This window comes from Bombina bombina, chromosome 1 (assembly GCF_027579735.1).
Source record: "Bombina bombina isolate aBomBom1 chromosome 1, aBomBom1.pri, whole genome shotgun sequence".
Classification (NCBI taxonomy): Eukaryota; Metazoa; Chordata; class Amphibia; order Anura; family Bombinatoridae; genus Bombina; species Bombina bombina.
In genome coordinates, this window is record NC_069499.1 from 1323414625 (window position 1) to 1323430752 (window position 16128).

A 16128-nucleotide genomic window follows, 5' to 3' on the forward strand; every position below is an offset into this window, starting at 1 on the left:
GTTCTCTTTGTATCTTTATTTTGAAAAGCAGAAATGTAAGCTTAGGAGCTGGACCATTTTTGGTTCAGCACCTGGGAAGTGTTTGCTGATTGGTGGCTAAACATAATCTGTAACCTAGGTTTTCAAAATGTTCTAAGTTCCCTAAATCATTCCTTCTATGCATCCAACAGTGTGCAGGACTGTCATGTGTTGAGAGGTGTGGCCTATATTCCACCCATATCCCCTTGGTGCCCTAGTTTTAAGGGACTGAACACCCACAACCTGCCCCTATGATCGTAACCTCATCCCTCCCGTGCATGAAATTGCGCACAAAATATCAGTGGGCCACTGACCACGACTATAACCTGCATCATTTTTGAAAGTGTCTGGAAAATGTTGGGAGACATTTGCACATGACATAAATAGCTTTTATGCTTTTTCAGGGAGCATAGGACAAGCCCATATTAACACAAAAGCAAAAGATATTTAATATCCTTTTAGTTGTATATAGTAAGGACTCAAAAGATTTTTTGCGGATATTCTGAAAATATCAAAATAATATTCTATGTTAAAATATTCTGATATTCTGTGTAATTTTCAGGACAAATGTACGGACAAAATAGATTTGGTAATTTGTCACACTGAAATTTGCAGTCACAATCTACTGAGAAAAAATGGGAGATGATAGATGTACTGTAGCACTATTTTATTGAAGGTGAGCAATATTTGCAAGACATGAAATCTTACACAGATCTTTAGCCTAAATCACTGGGGTTTTGTAAATGTATAAATTTCCGTCTTGAAAAGGTCCCACAACAGGAATGCTCATTAATCATTTTTAGCAAATATTCTTCCATTTTCTCTTGTCAACTACATTTTAGTGGTTCATGGTTGCTGTGAGGCTTTGTAAAGAGAAGCTGATTCCCCAGTTGAAGATGTATCTTATCACAGGTTTAATTTATTGAAGCAATGTTACCCATTTAAAAAGAAATTACACATCTTCAAAGCTAAGATTATATTTTAAATTGTAAAGCTCAGAAAATAAGGTTTCTTCAAGTATTAACTTTAAAAATGCAACCATTATCAATCCCCTGTAATTATGTATTCATATTCTACTGGAATCTTTAATTAATCATTTTAACAAGAAACACTACAATGATGCATGGAATTTTTAGAGTCAGAAAGTCTGTTATACACATTCATTTTATTAAACAATATTTATTAAACCACACAACACAAAAATACATAGTTACGTTTTTAATCATTTAAATATTTGTAAAGGTGGCACAGATTTACAGATTGCTTAGGTACAGCGGATGCATTAAAAATTGCTCTATTGTACATACAATTTAAGGTTTTACAAATATTTATCTCAGCAAACATCCAGACAAGCAGAACATACGTGTTTGCAAAAGCCAGCACTTGAAATACAGTAATGGTAGAACTTAAAATTCAGCATAATTCACTGTAGCAACTGTTTCACCTTCTAATTAAAAAAAGCAACGCTGTTTTGTGCAATATATGGATTTAATTGTTACTGCAGGCTAGTTTTGGCACTAAAATAATATATCTTTATTTCCATAATGATCAAATAGTTATAAAACAAAGGTTACACATCATTGGAATGAGTAAAACAAAATGTATATATCATAGGAATCAGTAAAGTGTAGTACTCATTCTCAACAGTCATTAGTTTTACACATACACACTTAAAAGTTTAACCCTTTGTGCAAATTTAAGTGGTTGCAGTAGTGCAAATATTAAAATGAGGACAACAGACATGCATCATTTGCAGAACTCAAGAAACATATACACAGCATTAAATAGAGGAGAGGTGAGGGAGATAGAGAAGGAAAGAGAACAGGGAAGAAAGGGAGAGACAGAGAGGGGGAAATAAAATATTCTGCATCACAATTTAACTATTGTCATGCGTTGCATTTATTTGAAAGCATCTTTTGTAAATCTGCTGCAGACATTCAATAAATAAAATCATAACTATCAAACAACTGCCCTCTCAAAAAAATGTAACGATTATTTACATCATTCATTTCAGATTATGCTCGAATATTTCAAATGGGTGAACCCTCTACCAAAAAAATAAAAAAAATACGTTTCAACACAACCCACCTTGCTCACCTTTACAAAAAGGCAAACCACCCAGATCACGGTCCTCGAAATAAGCAAAACAGATAGGCTGGAACAGTTTCTGAATCTCATGTGATTTAATGCACCCCCAATAAAGTAACACATAATTTAACATATACAGACTGTACTCTCCCTGCTCACTGTGGTCTGAACACTCTAGTTTGCCCCAGGGTAATGTGCCTGCCGACATTGTCGCTATCCCCAGCCTCATTGCTTTTAACCCCTCCACTGCCAAGATGATCACAAGCATTCTGTCAGGCAGCAAAAGGGCTTTGTGATATTTCACATTGCGTCAAAGTGAAATCGGTGAGCTTCTTGTCTTTTTTCTCTGTCATCTGCTTTCTGAAAGATTTGAAAGAAAAATAAACAGTTAAAAAAACATAATTTATGCTTACCAGATAATTCCTTTCTTTCCTGGCAGGGAGAGTCCATGACTTCATTCCTTACTGTTGGGAAATACAACACCTGGCCACCAGGAGGAGGCAAAGACACCCCAGTCAAAGGCTTAAATATCCCACTTCCCCTATCCCCCAGTCATTCTGCCGAGGGAACAAGGAAAAGTAGGAGAAACATCAGGGTATAAAGGTGCCAGTAGAAATAATATAAAAAAGGAGCTGCACAACAAAAATAAATTATGGCGGGGTCATGGACTCTCCCTGCCAGGAAGGAAAGGAATTTATCTGGTAAGCATAAATTATGTTTTCCTTTCATAAGGCAGGGAGAGTCCACAACTTCATTACTTACTGTTGGGAAAACTATACACAAGCTCCAGAGGACACTGAAAAAATAACAGGAGGGAACAAAAAAAGAGGTGGACCCTATTCTAAGGGCACCACAGCCTGCAAAACTTTTCTCCCAAAATCTGCTTCAGCCGAAGCAAACACATCAAACTTGTAAAATTTGAAAAAGTGTGTAAGGAGGACCAGGTAGCCGCCTTACAAATCTGATCCATAGGGGCTCCTTTCTTAAAAGCCCAGGAGGAAGCCACTGCTCTAGTGGAATGAGCCGTTATCCTCTCAGCAGGCTGTTACCCCACTGTCTCATAAGCTAAGCGGATGACACTCCTCAACCAGAAAGATAAGGAAGTCGTAGTAGCCTTCTGCCCCTTACACTTCCCCGTATAGATGACAAACAAATAGAAAGATTGTCTGAATTTCTTTATTAGCCTGAAGTCATGAAACACATCTAGATTGTGAAGCAAGCGTTCCTTCGCTGAAGGATTAGGACACAAGTAAGGAACAACAATTTCTTGATTAATGTTACGATCCGACACCACCTTAGGGAGGAACCCTAATTTAGTACATAAAACTGCTTTATCAGCATGGAAAACAAGATAAGGAGGTCACATTGCAAAGCAGAAATCTCAGAAACTGCTCGCATAGGCAATAGCCAACAAAAAAAGAACCTTCCAAGATAACAATTTAATGACAACAGTATGCATAGGCTCAAATGGAGCCTGCTGCAAAACACTAAGAACAAGATTGAGGCTCCAAGGCAGAGCCCCAGATCTCAACACAGGTCTGATCCTACTCAGAGCCTTAACAAAGGACTACACATCCGGAAGCTCAGACAATCTCTTTTCCTCTTATCTGTCCCTTCAGGGAACTAGCAGATAGACCCTTCTCCAGTCCATCCTGGAGAAAAGATAAAATTCTGGTAACCTTAACCTTATGCCAGGAAAAGCCACGCTTTTCACACCAGTACAAGTAAGTTATCCACACTTTTTGGTAGATACGACGAGTAACTGGCTTACAAGCTTGAACCAGAGTGTCGATAACATTCTCAGAAAACCCTCTCTTGGCAAAGACTAAGCGTTCAATTTCCACGCAATCAGCCTCAGAGAATCTAGATTTTAATGAACGAAGGGACCCTGTATCAGCAGATTTGAGACAAGATAACCTCCACTAAGGAGATGAAGACATCCCCACAGCCACGATGGAGCAATCAGGATCGCTGATGCTCGCTCCAGCTTGATGCGAGCCACCACACGAGGGAGAAGCGGTAATGGAGGAAAAAGATATGAGTCTGAACCTCCATGGTATTGATAGGGCATCTATTAGTTCCGCCTGAGGATCCCTCAACCTCGACCCGTACCTGGGTAACTTGAGACAGATCTGAATGGTCGCCGTTCCATTGTCTCAGCATGCATAGTTGTAAGGGTCTGAGATGGAATCTGGCATAGGGAATGATGGCCATAAAGGACACCATGAGTCCGATCACCTCCATAGACTGGACCACTGAGGGTCTCAAGTAGGCCTGGAGGGCAAGACATGCAGTAGTTAGCTTGCAATGTCTCTGATCTGTGAGAAATATTCTCATGGATATGGAGTCTATTATTGCGCCCAGAAAACTCAAACTTGTACTTGGAGTAGGAGAACTCTTTCCCAAGTTTATCTTCCATCCATGTGATCGAAGAAGACTGAGAAGGGACTCAGAGTGTTCTTCCGCTAGACTAAAAGATGGTGCCTGTACCAAGATAACGTCCAGGTAAGGCGCTTCTGCAATACCTTGTGTTCTGGCAACGGCTAGAAGAGCCCCCAGAACCTTTGAAAATATCCTTGGAGCAGTAGCAGGCCAAACGGAATAGCTATGAACTGGAAGTGCTGGTCCAGAAAGACAAACCTCAGGAACTGAAAATGTTCCCTGTGTATCGGAATATGAAGGTATGCATCCTTCAGGTCTATGGTGGTCATAAACTGTCCTTCCTGAACCAGAGGAAGGATTGACCTTATTGTCTCCATCTTGAAAGAAATTTGTTTAGGCACTTTAATTCCAGAAATGGACAAAAAGTTCCCTCCTTTTCTGGAACCATGCAAAGGTTTGAATAAAACCCCAAACCTCTTTCTGCTGTAGGTACCGGCACAATTACTCCTAGAGAGGAGAGATCCCGAACGCAACCTAAAAAGGCAGTCTTCTTTTCTGGTCTTGTAGACAGTCTGGAGAGTAGGAATCTGCCCCTGGGCGGATGAGATTTAAATCCTATCCGGTATCCCTGAGATGCAACCTCCAGGACCCAAGGATCCTGTACATCCCGGAACCAAGCATCTGAAAAAAGAGACACAGTCTTGACCCCTACTTGATCCGATCCGGGATGGGGGCCGCCCCTTCATGCCGATTTGTTCTTGGCAGGCTTCTTAGTCTTACTACTGTTAGGACTTGGATGAGGATTGCTGTCGTTGTGATTTGTCAGAACCAAAGGTATGAAAATTAGACAATTGCCGTCTCTAAGGCCTATTCTTCTTATCCTGAGGTAGGAAGGCACCTTTCCCTCCGGTAACTGTAGAAATAATGGAGTCCAGGCCTGGCCCTTGAAAGGAAGAGAAAGGAGTCTAGATTTAGAAGTCATATCCGCAGACCAAGACTTCAACCAGAGAGCCCGGTGGGCTAGGACCGCAAAGCCAGAAGCTGTTGCATTTAGGTGAAGAATCTGCATATTCGCATCACAGATGAAGGAGTTAGCAATTCTCAGAGCTTTAATTCTCTCCTGAATCTCCTCTAGGGGAGTCTCCACCTCAATGAGCTCCGGAAAAGTGTCTCACCAGTAGGTAGCTGCTCCAGCAACTGCGGCACCAGCTGCCGCCAGTTGAAATAAAAACCATGTATGTTAAAACATCTTCCTCAGAAAAGTTTCGATTTTCTTGTCCATAGGCTCTCTAAAAGAAGAACTATCCTCCAGAGGGATAGTAGCACGCTTAGCCAGTGTAGAAATAGCGCCATCCACCATAGGGATTGAGCCTCACAAATCTAATTGAAAATCAGGGACCGGGAATACATTTTTAAAAGTAGATGAGGGGGAAAAAAGAAGCTCCTATACTTTACTAATAATGTTTGCCATCTTAACTGGCACAGGAAAAATCAGAGGGACCTTCCTGTCTTCATAAACCCTGTCTAATTTAGGGATCTTAGGTTCCTCAGGGGACTAAGAAAGTTCACCCTCTGAACAATAAGTCAGGATAACTATGTTTAACCTTTCTCTTACATTTGCTAGAGGGAGGTAAGGCACTCAGGGCCTGCAGACACCGCCGATTGTAACTGTGCAGTAAAGTCCGCAAGAAAAAAGCCCCTTCAGATGGAGAATTAGTTGAGTCGCAGGGAACTGCATGTGGAGCGGGTAGTGTAGAAAGGGTAGTAATCTCTCGGGACACAGATTCCTAAGAGATAGACGGCTCAGAGGGGTTAATAGCGCCAAGAGTATTAGAAGGCTTGTCTCCCTTCTTAGACTTTAGGCAAATGGAATTATTAATCAGTACAGAAAGAGTGGAACCTTCTAATGTAGTATCAGAGTCATCCATAGCTAAGATATATCCACAGAAGGACAGACAAAAAAGAATGCTTTTATTAAAAAAACTGCACCTTTATTATCCCAATGGCTGGGGCACTCACCACTCCTAGACCCAGACAGCTAACAGTGAAAACGCTCTTCTTAGGAGTGATGTCCGCAGCAGGATTGTAGGAAATGAAAAGACCGCATCTGGTCACGTGGTGCGTAGGACAGGACTTCCCCTTCTTTGAAAAAGGCGCTAAGCTATTATTAGCTGTGCAACACTCAAAAAACGAAAGTGAAACCTGTTTGTTCCAAGCCAAAAGCACACAGTCTATGAGCCCAAAAAACTCTCACATTAAAGCAGTTGTAAATAACACCTAGCTGTTCAAATAATCTCCCTGAAGGAGATATTAACCCTTGATCCTATCGAGGCATAAAGGAGCCACACTGTGACCCTGTATAGCAAAAGTGTATATATAAAACGATCTTACCTCCAGGATCCATGCTGTGGAACAGGCACAGCCTCTCAAGTGTGACAGTCTTGCAGCGACGCTCTGACATGGACTTTAGTGTGTAACAGCAAGCCATGAAACTCGTCAACACTGATACCGACAGTCTGGATGGGTTAGCAGAAAAACCTTCACTACATCTCCAGACACTAACTTTCATCAATACTCTCACTGAGAGTTTGACATGATTACTTAAAACTTCAGTTCTTTCTTGAAGGGGAGATACTTATTACAGGACTATCTTCTCTGCCACCTCCTATAGTGATGAAAGGCAAACAATGACTGGGGCATAGTGGGAGGGATATTTAAGCCTTTGGCTGGGGTGTCTTTGTCTCCTCCTGGTAGCCAGGTGTTGTGTTTCCCAACAATAATTAATGAAGTCATGGACTCTCCCTGCCTTATGGAAGGAAACAGTAATTTTTCAGCAAAATTATTTAGGTAAATTAGGGATTTATGTGTTAAGTACTTATATTATGGCAGGCCATTCATTATTTGTCAATAATGGGCTAGTTTGCAAAAGTAATAATTTCACTGCATTAATGGGCCAGAACTTTCCATTCTTAACGATCAAATGAATCATTAACCACTAACGAGTTAAGAGGTTTTATGGCATATTTCTTTTAATCCTGCCATTGTTTAAATGAAATCATATAAAATAACACTGAATTTTGCAGAGAGCAAATACTAATTTGTTAGGTAATATAGTTTTTACAGGAAATGGATTAACCACAAAAACTAATAGTTTAACTATAACTGAACACATTTAAACCACTGGCGTCAAAAAGGGCTACAGCATATCTCATTGCAATGTGCTGCAGAAAAGCAACACTAAATATATATGTATATGTGTGTGTGTGTGTGTGTACACAGGTAATTGTGCTTCATGTTATGCTTACTTTTTTAATAGTTTCACAAAATAAAGGTAAAGGAGCAATTTGCAAACAATTTAATACACTCTAGTAGTTAAAATGAATCACTGGAAACACATTAAAAGTGAGACAAATGTACAGGACAGTTTTCCAATGAATAGCAGTAGAGTATTTAAATGAATACAAATTGTTCCTAAAGGTTTATTTTTGTATTTAGAATAGCTGTTTTTGTTTATTGAAACCACAACCCATTGTTTACAAGATCATACCCTTTTAAGGCGTAGATTTGAAGTGGAGCACTAATTTATTGCACGCCCATAAATAAGCAAATTCACCCCTTTATGGGCACAAGATAAATAAACAGCCACTACAAGTGGCTAGTTATTGCTACTGTGGGCTTGCGGTAGCAAATAGCACTTAAAAAATTAAACAGAGCTAAGACCTCTGGTTAATTTTTAAAATATCCCCCAATCGCCCCAAAAATAATTTGTGACGTCCCTTTTTTGGTGTGAAATGAATTGTAGCATTATGATTATTTCTTTTATATATAAAAACTGCACAAAGCAGTATTTTGGGGCTAAATTTGACAGGTGTGGGGTTAAAAAAACGGCATTTGTATTTATATGCATACTGTGTGTGATTCCTAAGGTTCGGCACAAGGAAGCAGGCCTTCAGTTGACAAGCATTAAATAAGCTGTAGTCGGCAGTTTTAGTTAATGGTATTTTGGACAAATACCTTTATCTTTTCATGCCAAAAGTTTATAAAAGGTAAATGAGACAGTGACCTTTTCCTTGTCCTCCTGCTAAAAGGATGTTGTGAAGATTAAAACTCTGACAGATGCTATGGCACTAAGGATGTGACCTTACAGATTTTTTGAGAAAACATTTAGGTAACGTGCAGCTTATGGCTATTGATTTTATTGCTTTGTGGCTGTCAGTGCGCTCCTGCAAAAGCAGAATCACTGTATTTGTTTTTGGGAGCTTAAACGAACAGTCTACAATAGAATTATTATTGTTTTAAAAGATAGATAGATAATCCCTTTATTACCCATTCCCTAGTTTTTCACAACCAAAACAGTAATATTAATATACTTTTTACCTCTGTGATTACCTTGTATCTAAGCATCTTCTGACAGCCCCCTGATCACATGACTTTGTATTTTTTATCTATTGACTTGCATTTAGTACTGTGTTGTGCTAACTTAAATAACTCCTCAGACGTTAACACATTGTTATGTATATGGCCCACATGAACATTAAGATGTCTCTGCTAGTTATGTTCCCCCTCCCTCAACTTCCCCATGTACTTTCTTTAGAATGTAAGCTCACGAGTCCACCTGTTCTGTTGATCATTTTATGTAAAGATGGTTTACAGCTTACAGTGACTCACAGACAGGGCCCTCTACCCTTATAATTTATATAAATGTTTTCTGATTATTGTACTGCTTCACTGTATACTTAGTGTTACCACGTTGCTTTATAAATAAACAATAATAATAATGCATTTGAATGAAACAGAAAAGGAAGAAAACACATTCAAGCTGAATACAAAGATTTTTGTAATGGTTTAGAATGGGGGCTACTGTTTAGCAGGCACTCTCTGGATACAAATTTGACTGATAAATGGCCTCAGTCATATTGATTAAATCACCTCAGGTCAATGTACCAATACCTACAATTTCTGGTATCTCATAAGGACAGTTAGGGGCCCCTCCTCTATTGATACTCTACATCTAGTAAATTCAGCAATCTTCTTTTTTATTTAAACATATTAATCTCCACTCTATTTTTGTGAATCCTTGGAATTAAATGCTCCGATTTGCAGTGATTGGACCAGCAGATTTTCATTGGGCCTACACTGTTATGCAAAGTCTATAATAATATAATGAATAACATTCTCTATTGGTATTTATTTATATGCAGAAACCCGTAACAGGGAATATCTTAACAGGGCTTTATTTCTACCCTGGGAACCCCTGTCTGTTTAGCTTTGCATATACAATCAATATCTTAATCAAGCCTGAAAATGTGAGTTTGAGTAACTATAATTTAAAATACTGATTTAGCATGCAAAGACTTTGTTATAGGATATGGTTCTTCTGGTAGAGTCACGTGTTGCTTTGTCAGGCTATGGTCTTCCATCTCAGGAACCATTTCATCTTCAAAGCATGAAAATGCTTCCAAAACAACTTGTTTACTAACTCTTCAGTTCTAAAGGAAAAAGTATTTTTGTATTGATTGACTGCTATCCCATTGCAGGTCAGTACACTGGCAACATGTTGTGTTCATTATTGGATTTGGGCCTTTGTTTCCTAAATGGTATAAAGAGAAAATGATTCTCTGGAGTTTACTATTAATTCTGTAGACCCTGTTTTTAAAATATGGCACCTATAAAGGATTAGACTGAAACTTCAGGTTTTCTGCTCTTTCACTGTAAGACTGGTATTTATTTAGATTTAAAGACATCTTTCAGGCACTGTAAAGAATTTGTTCTGTTTACTACCATTGTATGTCTCCATGGCATGTGAATGTGGATTTCCGTAAAGTATATATGAAGTATTTGCTTTTTAAGAACATTAAACTCTTTGGATTTATTCACAGCTCGATATCAGAACTTGTGATTATATACTGTTTTTTCTTATATTTGATCATGATAATACAGACTGATGGCTTCTCCCTCTTCAAAAGAAGGAAACTTTTAAGAATATCGATTAGAAGACTTGGGCTTTGTCATCATTCTGTATTAATCCTGAGAATTACAATAACGCTGTAATTACCTGGGAAATACCTAAGATATTGTGAACGTTTTTATTTTTCTGTCCTCCTTTCTGGCTCAAAGAAAGAACAGAAAGCTTCCAAAAAATCTTTGGGGAAATTAATTTCTTCATCCATCATTGTGAGATTATTATTACCCTTTTATCGTAAGAGTTCATTATACAAAGGAAATAGCCATGCCGAAGGCTAGGTCAGGAATTAGCAATCTATGGGAATTGCACCATGAACGTAGAGTGGCTATACTGATGGGGGCCAGTGAGAAGTGACAACATTTGTCATACCTGATTTATGTTCCATTCCTCTTCTGTCTCTCTCACTACATGAACTGAAGGTGCCACAAAGGAGAGTGACATAAACAGGAGGTGCACAAAAGAGCCAATTCCATCTACGCCTACATATCCATTAATTTCTAGGAAATTAATGGAAAGTAGGCATCAATGGTATTGGCTCAAAATGGTCATGTGATTTGAATTTGAACAAAACAGGATTAGTAAATACTGGTCCAGAAGAATCTTCTCCTTTGTGAGTTCCCTTTAAGGTAGTCAGATCGACATACAATGAGATGATGAGTGGCAAAAACTTCTGTAATCCAATTGGCCGCAGTATAATTTATTAATCCTGGCTTTGGAAATGGATCTTTTCCCATTTTTACAAAAATTAGGCTTGAAAAAGGCCTGTATACGGGCCGAAACATGTATTTTTCTTTATTGTTTTGTGACTTGTGCTTTTTATACTTTGTAATTAGGGGAGCAGCACTGGTTAGGTTTACCTGTTAGGCCCTATAAAATTAGCATAGTACCGCACAAATATTTCTTATAATTAAGAAATCTTTATTTCCTATAACTTAAAATGATGGTAAACTCTCCTCTTTATAAAAAGAGATCTGGAATGTTAGTTATATTTTATGTTGAAATCATTTTTATTGTACATTTAAAAAACAAAAAAACAAACAAAGAAAACATACAAGCCTGACACATTTCGGTATGATACAAAAAAAAAATAGAAGCTACATGGGTGATCAGGGAAACTGAGAAGATGAGTCAAAATCACAAAATATGCAAGTCTCAAGCGAATGTTACCAGAGTCTTATATGATAGGGTGGAGAAAATCTTGAGATATGCGAGTTATATTTTAGATGGTGTTTAATTCATCAGTTGTATTGAAGATGAGCTGTAACTTACTTTTTAATATAGATTTGAAAATCGAATAGCATGTGCTCCACCGCCCACTTCAAAAGTCAATTTTTCTGTAAGCTAACGGTTTGAATAGTTGTTCAATCAGCACTCTAGCTACAATAAAAGGCGCCCAAAGGGGAGATCGCTGATTGGAGAACAATTCAAACCTTTAGCTCACAGAAAAATTGACTTTTGAAGTGGGTGGCGGAGCCCGGGGAATTGGAATTTAATATCTACACTAAAAAGTAAGTTATAGCGCATCTTCTTTACAACTGATGAATTAAACTCCATCTAAAATGTAACTAACATTCCTGATTTGTTTTCATAAAGGGGAGCGTTTACCATAAATAATGTGCTTATATATGTGTACAAATAAAAAATACAATTTGGACAAAACTATTAAATAAATAAAAGCCTTGGGCAAAAGGGGTGATAACACAATGTAACTTTAAAACCCCATACAGCAAGTGTACAGACTGAGATTATAACAGCATTTTTTGGTTTAAATGTTACTTTTGTGTTTAGATTTTCATGGAGCAACATATTTTCACTGTACACTAAAAATAAAGCTAAATCCAACTTCAAAACCTGTTAGACTTGCTCCCAGTGGATCACCCTCAGACTCTGCCCTGCTATATACACTACGATAAGACAGTAAGCTACAGAAATACAAGAGGTGGTTGCCACCTAATTAATCTCACCTTCTCCTGCCAGTGGAGGATGCCAATTATCGCCAGGATGAAAACACAAACACCAATTAGGGTGATGGCTGTCAGAAGCACTATGTTACTTGGGGTCAGATACAACTTTGCACTCCAGCTAGAGGTAAAGAGAAAGACAAGGGCAGTTAACAGTGAATGATGTGTGCACAGATATCATGCAGAAGCAACATAAGCAGGACATGTAGTCTTCTACGTAAAGATGAGATACAATGAATTACACTGCACAGCCAACCAGAGACAAGCGGCAGAAATCTGTAATAGATCTGTAACAATGTTACAATATTTATACTTTATTTGCTTAGTTAGATATTTTCATTTCTTCCAAATAATGAGGACATTTTTTAAATTGTATATAATCCACCCATGTAATAGAGGTAAGGCTGCTGATGTTCTTAACTTTAGTTTTTTTTTGTTAGAGACATTAAAATATTGTTTTGTATAGGGAACCACATAAGATCTGTCATTAAAATAACTGTTTTAAAAATCATTTCAAACTGTAATGTTGTTACAAAATTGAAATGTGTATGAGTGCTTTTTAATTTTGAATAGAAAAATGTTGCAATATACTTCCATGAATAAAATGGTTTCTAATAAAAGTTTTGTTTTTAAGTGGCTTATGCACATATGCTGTGAGTGCCTCGTGCATGCCATTCAAACATCACATCTTCTTAAAGGACCAGTCAACACAGATTAGCATAATCAGCAAATGCAAGATAACAAGACAATGCAATAGCACTTAGTATGAACTTCAAATGAGTAGTAGATTTTTTTTCTGACAATTTTAAAAGTTATGTCTTTTTCCACTCCCCCCTGTACCATGTGACAGCCATCAGCCAATCACAAATGCATACACATACCATGTGACATCCATCAGCCATTCACAAATGCATACACACTTATTCTTGCACATGCTCAGTAGGAGCTGGTGACGCAAAAAGTTTAAATATAAAAAGACTGTGCACATTTAGTTAATGGGAGTAAATTGGAAAGTTGTTTAAAATGTCATGCTCTATCTGAATAATGAAAGTTTAATTTTGATTGAGTGTCCCTTTAACCCTTTAACTGCTGAGCCATTTCCGCCCCTTTAATGAGCTGTTTTGCAGTTTTTAGATGGCCCAATTGCAGGTCCTTTTTCATTGAGAAAACCACATTATTTATGGGGAGGGGGGGGGTTTCAGGAGACCCAGCAGATTCAAACTATACCATTATCTTATATATATCATGACGTGTAAGAAACCTGCAACAAAAAGTGTGAAAGACTGCATTTTTTAATTACAATTTTAATAAACCTTTATAAACAATAGTGCTTTTTCCCCCTTACCTTTATTGAAGAAAAAAAAGGGGTTATGTACATATTGGTATAGTTATATAACTTTGATCTGTACATAGAGGCTCTGTGCAAATAAATGTACATTTATTCACATCAGGTGATAACTATTACCACAGTGATCGCCTGGCTATTAAAAGTTATATAGGGGCTTCATTTTTAAGAGGGGCCTTAAAACATGGGGTCTTGGGGGGGACTCTATGCCTTTTTGATGGACTGTTAGAGGGGTATTTATATGTTGTGCATTGAAAGAATTATGAGCTTTTATTTTGTTCTTAAATAAAACTGCTTGCATTTCAAATGCTGGGTCTTGGAGGCTTCTCTGGCTTAAAGGGGCATGACACCCAAAATGATTCTTTCATTATTCTGTAAGAACATTAGAATTTTAAACAGCTTTCCAATTTACTTCTATTATCTAATTTGATCTGTTCTTTTGTAGAACTGCATACTTAGGTAGGCTCAGGAGCTGGGAGCTAGCTGCTGATTAGTGGCTGCATAAATATACCTGCTGTCGGTTAACTGACATGTTCAGCTAGCTCCCAGTAGTGGACTGCTGCTTCTTAAGTAAAGGATACCAAGAGAATGAAGCAAAATTAATAATATAAGTAAATTGGAAGGATGTTTAAAACTTGATGCTCTATCTGAATCATGAAATAAATACATTTGGGTTTTAGGGCCCATTTAAGGGAGCCGAAATTAAGGAGTTTGAAAACCAACCCTTCCATCCAGCTCCATTAAGCTCTCTTCTCCTTCCTGGTACTTACCGGTTTCTGGGGCTTGGTGACGTCACCATGCACATGCGTGGTGACATCACCAGCATCCCTGGATTCCTTTGACCGGTGCCGGAGTCCTAGACCACCCTGTAAGTGCAGGGATGGAGCTGCGATAACAACCATGCAATGCACAACACTGTTAGATCTCTGAGTCGGCATGGTGTTTGAATCCTGATCCTCTAGTGACACACAGCATATGTGAGTATGCTTCTGAAAGAGTAATAAAGTTTGCTAGAAGCATTTTTTTGTGAATGTTAGTATACTGCAAAAATGTTTTTATTTAAAATTAAAAATGAACACATGTGCATTTCAATTTTGACCTTTCTGTCCCTTTATAGGCCATTTGAATGTTGTTTATCTTATATTCTTTGCTGTGGCCCAATAGGGAAAGATATAAATGAACTCCTGCACACATCAAGCAATCAATAGACAGCATGTAAAGGTAAAAGTTCACAGAAGGCACTTCAGCCTTGATGGAGGTAACATAAAAAACAACAAATGTTCAAATTTAAATTACAGGAAAAACAAGTAAAATAAAGTGAATTGCAATTTTTTTTCCACTAAGCATTTTATGAGGAATTCAATTCTGAATGCAATGTCTTTATAAATACAGCGTATAATACAATGTGGTGCTTATAAACATTTTGATTAAGCTTATAACACCTTGCAAGATCATTCACATGTAATAGGATAAGGGTAATTGAAAACATTAAGATATATGTCTTGATGGACAGGGTCGGTGTACGTGGGAAATTAAAAACAAGCATCATCTTGACTTTCTATTATATTATATTTTTTAGCCTGTCTCTACAAAGTGATAGGGTGTGAACTATGTATTTTTATCTGATCATTATATACTGCACAGCAATATTTGCACTTTATATTTCTTTATATTTTAAGATTTTTTATGCTCTGTCCGACAAATTTAGAATGATTTAATGTTCTGATTCTACAATGAAAACTAGTTTGCATGGAAATTTTATCAAAAACAAATGAATTGTAAAGAAAAAAAAAAATCTGTCTAGTAATTTGTAAACAGATTTTTCATATTATAAGCAAGAACATTTGAATCCTTCTAAATGAAAAATAACCAGGAACACTATTTTCCTCCATAACCCTCTCCTTTTTATGTCCCTGTTGCAGCAGAACATACGATTCTAGAGATCTAGAAATAACTCTGTAGTATGATTGGTTGCAATGTCCCCACTCTATACTGTATTTAGGGAGTTGCTTTGAGGAGAACTTATTTTGAACCAGAAGAATCACATATCCCAGAACTCTGATGCTCCGTGGAACTTCATTATAAAATGAAAAACTTCATTTAATATTTTTTTTTTTTTTAAAAAGCCCATATAAGGCACCACCCACAATGCTACTGCAGAGAACTTTACAGGTTCAAGTCTCCCTCAAGCTAGTTTCTATTTTTAATTTTATGTTAATTTTGACAGAAATATTATGACTTCAAATGTTTAAACGTAATGAGATTTACAACTCATTTTTTTCATGGTTTAAAGCTAAAAACAAATCTCTATTGAAAATATAGAGAACTTGTTAACAAATATCACCTGTGTCTATAATAGCCCAACAGTC

General features: G+C 37.5%; 1 protein-coding gene across 1 annotated transcript in view; it reads right to left on the bottom strand.

Annotated features, from left to right (window-relative positions):
* Nucleotides 1-1164: 1164 nt before the first annotated feature.
* Nucleotides 1165-16128, bottom strand: part of ITFG1 (integrin alpha FG-GAP repeat containing 1) — a 923141-nt gene continuing 908177 nt past the window's right edge. Inside the window, exons 18-19 of the mRNA XM_053719386.1 lie at nt 12418-12535; nt 1165-2466 (exon numbers count right to left, since the gene is read on the bottom strand). Of these exons, the coding sequence (XP_053575361.1) occupies nt 2407-2466; nt 12418-12535 (178 nt within the window). The 3' untranslated portion in view covers nt 1165-2406. The remainder of the gene's footprint in view (nt 2467-12417; nt 12536-16128) is intronic.